We start from the raw sequence: 4,428 nt of genomic DNA on the forward strand, positions 1-4,428 counted from the left end.
TTGGAGGATACTTAATCCTCTACCATACAAATTTATATAGGAGTTAATTTAATCATCTTCAATCCCCACAATCCACTTCAAACAGAACAAAATATAGAAATTTTCCGTTGGTGGAGATCGGTTCCATTGCCCTCTCTTGATGGGGATATTTGTGCTTTGGCCGGTGGCTACCTCAAAGGGCCATTTGACTTGACCCCAAAACGAAACAGTTGCAGCCCCTCTACTCATGAATTCTGTCCAGCCACCACCCACCCCCTGTGCAGTGGAGCCTACCACTACCAGCCTCAGCCTACTTCGTAGTAGTCCCCGAAGCCGCGAGTCGCGCATACCTTTACCGCACGCCGAGAAAGGATGGCGTCGTGGTCGTCGCCCTCAGCCGCCGCCAACGCCGCCTCGGGCGCCCGATTCGGCCCCTTCCCGAGCGGAGGGCAGCGGCTCGCGCCGTGTCCGTCGCTCGTCCGCGGAACTCCCGCCCCGACGCTCGTCCTCAGGCCCCACCCGGACGGCCGTGGCCATGGCCTCCTCGCGCACACCGCCTCCCCTCCCTCCTTGCGGTGCCGCGCCGTCGCCGCCGAGGTCGGGGGCCTCAACATCGCCAACGACGTCACCCAGGTCACAGACAATCTCCAGCGCCTGCCTGCCGCCGGTTCATGCTTTCATGTTTCAGTCCTTCGTTTGTCGTCACTCGGGTAGCTGCTTAGGTGTTGGGATTACTACATATGTTAGGACTTCAGAGCAGTCAGTGCAACTGCTTTGATCAATAGATGCCACACACGTAGCAATAAGAAGGGTACGTCAACGTTCTGTTCTGACGACTGACTGCCCAATCGCAGCTCATCGGCAACACACCAATGGTGTATCTCAACAACGTCGTCAAGGGCTCTGTCGCCAATGTCGCTGCTAAGCTCGAGATTATGGAGCCCTGCTGTAGCGTCAAGGACAGGTATCCTTCCTCTTCCCCTCCTTCCATTGGCAGGGAGATTGGCCTTTTTGGTTGTAGCTAAACACTTCCAAACCCATCTTTGGTTTCAGGATAGGGTACAGTATGATAAATGATGCTGAACAGAAGGGCTTGATTACTCCTGGAAAGGTGATTTGTAAGCATAGGCACATTTTGGCTTCACTCACATAGTTCCTTGCTTAGTGATACTGATACGAGTACGATTTTCGAAAAAATGTGGAATTGGTGTAGAGAGGTAGCCCACATGTGCCTTAGTGATGTTTCTGATCACTGTTGAAAATAAAATCATTTCAACAGCCTCTTGTTCTGCCTTTCCCTTGTACCCTGGATGACTTGTTTTGCTTGTCTCATGTTTCTGCTCAGAGTGTTTTGGTGGAAGCAACAAGTGGAAACACAGGCATTGGTCTTGCTTTCATTGCTGCTTCCAAAGGATATAAGCTGATACTAACAATGCCTTCATCAATGAGCATGGAGAGAAGAGTCCTCCTTAGAGCTTTTGGTGCCGAACTTGTCCTTACTGATGCTGCAAAAGGGATGAAAGGGGCCTTAGATAAGGCTACAGAGATTTTAAACAAGACACCAAATTCTTACATGCTTCAACAGTTCGATAACCCTGCCAACCCTCAGGTAACAACGAGAACCAGCCATGTGGCTCTACGTATATGTGCACTCCTTTTCTAACCTACCTGCCTGCTGTTTGTCTTCATTTGGTTTCAAACAGGTACATTATGAGACTACTGGTCCAGAGATCTGGGAGGATTCAAAGGGGAAGGTGGATATATTCATTGGTGGAATTGGAACAGGGGGGACAATATCTGGTGCCGGCCGTTTTCTCAAGGAGAAAAATCCTGGAATTAAGGTTTCTTTACGTTTCGCTCAACAAAATCTCCTCTGTTGTATGTGCTTTGTAGTCCTTATCATTATATTTGGTCGTCTGTATTTAGGTTATTGGTATTGAGCCTTCTGAAAGTAACATACTCTCCGGTGGAAAACCTGGTATGTTTGTGAGTATTGCCTTTTGTACCTGTCAAACTTTTGGTTCTTTTCTTACAAGTTATAACTGTTATTCATTTTTGTAGGTCCACATAAGATCCAGGGAATCGGCGCAGGATTTGTTCCAAGGAACTTGGATAGCGATATTCTTGATGAAGTAATTGAGGTGTGAGCTTAAACCAGTGTTATATTTGTTGAGTATAATCTGACACTTTTAACACGAAATAATGAAAAACAGTGAATTATCTTGTCAAAATCAACTTATCTGTTTCTGTTATTGCACTATATCTGCATATGCCATAGAACAGCAGTTACAGAAATGTATTCTCCTAAGCTACATAACTACATTGGCATGGTTGTTTCCTTGGGGTAGGGTAGGGTAACAATCCTATCCTTTTACTCTTCCTTGTACAGAAGAGTTGTGTGGACTGTTACAGGGTTATGTTTGTTCCTATTTATTTATAGTTGTTTATACCTCACTGATTATGTTTCAGATATCAAGTGATGAAGCTGTTGAGACAGCAAAACAGTTGGCTGTTCAGGAAGGATTACTGGTATCATAATTTTTAATGTTGCTTCCTTTTGTATTGTGCCTAGGACATTGTTTTGACATATTGCTGTTTTTTGAGACATGGTCCTTAATTTGCAAACATTCAAATTTTTAGTGCAGGCAAGACAGGCCTGCTAATGTCCTCTTTTTTTTCTCGCTGTGTAATTGTGTTGCTATTTAAGTGCATGCACTTGCTTCTCAAATATGTGGATAGAATCAATTTGTGGGCACCATTTTTTAGCCTTACCTTATGTGTTTATTGAAAGTTAGTATTTTCTTAGTGGTTAACTTGGACAAACCTGATCTTTTGTTCTTAAAGGGTTCTGGTCAATTTTCACTGTTATATTAAAACAAACGCAAAGTAGAACAATTGTAATTGGCTAGCAAGATATGTGACAGTATATGAACTTAGGAACTAACAAAACCATATTCAAGCAGTGTCGCGCTTGGTAGTTTTGTTTGATCTACGGCCAAGAGCATCATTTTTTTTTCCTTTTGAAATGAAACTGAGAATTGTCATGCCATATAAAAGATGAGTGAATATTGTGTAGGTTGGAATCTCCTCTGGAGCAGCCGCCGCTGCTGCCATAAAGGTTGCCAAAAGACCAGAGAATGCTGGAAAGCTGATAGTGGTACGTGCAGAAATGCCATCTCTGCTATTTTGCGGATACCGTTACATTACATGAAGTGTGGATGTTGAGTGCACCTAGATTATTAACTTATATTATCATATTGTTTCTGTTCAGGTTGTGTTTCCGAGCTTCGGCGAGAGGTACCTTTCATCTGTCCTCTATCAGTCCATAAGAGAAGAATGTGAGAACATGCAACCTGAGCCATGAGGGAGCCGTCACTTTAAGCGGGCATAGTAAATGTTTCTGAAATAAGACGCGTAGCCAGCATCAGTTTGCTCCACTTGGAATCATTTGGCCATGCTCACTCTATCCTTTCGCTAGCCTCTATGACCGGACCTAAACTGGTGTGTGAGAAACATCCACGACTGTCCTCCCAACTGCTTTCCTAAAGCCAAACGATAACACTCTCAATAATTGTCTATACGATTGAAGCTGATTTGATTGGTAATTGTAAACAGCTTGTCTTTGGATCTTTGAAGTCAAACAAAGTCAGTTGGTTGAATCAGATGGATATTGTATGCCTTTTGTGTGTGTGTGTGTGTGAAAAAAAAATCTGAGTTGTGTCATTGACGGATTTCCCCCCAGGTGGAGACGCAACACATCTGAAGTCCTTTAGCATGGACCAAAACAAAATCTGGCGGATACTGCTGGCTCACCAAGCGTCTGCGGTGGTCAATTTACTGCTGTAGTCATGTGCTCATGGCAAAACTGCAGGAGAGAACATACCGATTGACGCGCCAAAAGAACGTGCAGCTGGCCCCGTCGATCCCGTTCCCGTCCACGCGACTTGTGGTTTCGACACCTCCGCTCGCATGTTTGCCTGTGCCACGCACGACTCCTTCGACTCTGCCTGAGCTACGCGTGGCCTCGGCAACCCCACCTGCGCCAAGCGTGACCCGGCGCCTCCGGCCTTGCTGGCGAGCAGGAACCGCTTCGCTGATCCCGCCCCCGTCTACGACCGCCGCGGGAGCATTCCTCCCTCGGCGCCCACTGAGCCGAGCCCCTCAACCAGTGCGACCAGATTCGCCGTCGTTTATCATCGCCGCGGGCTGGCCACGCCTGCGGCCCCTGAGCCGTCGGTGTATCACCTGGTCGCCATTCACCGTGACTCCGGGCACATTCACTCGATATATCAGACCATGTAGGTTGAGGCCGCGGCCCACGAGCAGAGATGGCAATAGAGACCTGATTCTCGATTCCCGTGGAAAATTCCTCCATTAGGAAAATGAGGATGTGGAATAAATATCCTTTGCAAGCGTTCGTGAGGATCCTGGTGGGGAATTTTTTTTCTT

General features: G+C 46.5%; 1 protein-coding gene across 1 annotated transcript; it reads left to right on the forward strand.

Annotated features, from left to right (window-relative positions):
• The first annotated feature begins 289 nt into the window (after positions 1-289).
• LOC100280321 (cysteine synthase 1) lies at positions 290-3,642 on the forward strand. Its single transcript, NM_001153247.1, is given in 10 exon segments — positions 290-612; positions 834-943; positions 1,033-1,090; positions 1,325-1,588; positions 1,683-1,820; positions 1,906-1,957; positions 2,041-2,120; positions 2,449-2,508; positions 3,056-3,136; positions 3,251-3,642. Coding segments are annotated over 10 exon segments (1,197 nt in total). The 5' UTR covers positions 290-351; the 3' UTR covers positions 3,344-3,642.
• Positions 3,643-4,428: the final 786 nt, after the last annotated feature.

The sequence above is a fragment of the Zea mays genome, chromosome 8, assembly GCF_902167145.1.
Source record: "Zea mays cultivar B73 chromosome 8, Zm-B73-REFERENCE-NAM-5.0, whole genome shotgun sequence".
Taxonomy (NCBI): domain Eukaryota; kingdom Viridiplantae; phylum Streptophyta; class Magnoliopsida; order Poales; family Poaceae; genus Zea; species Zea mays.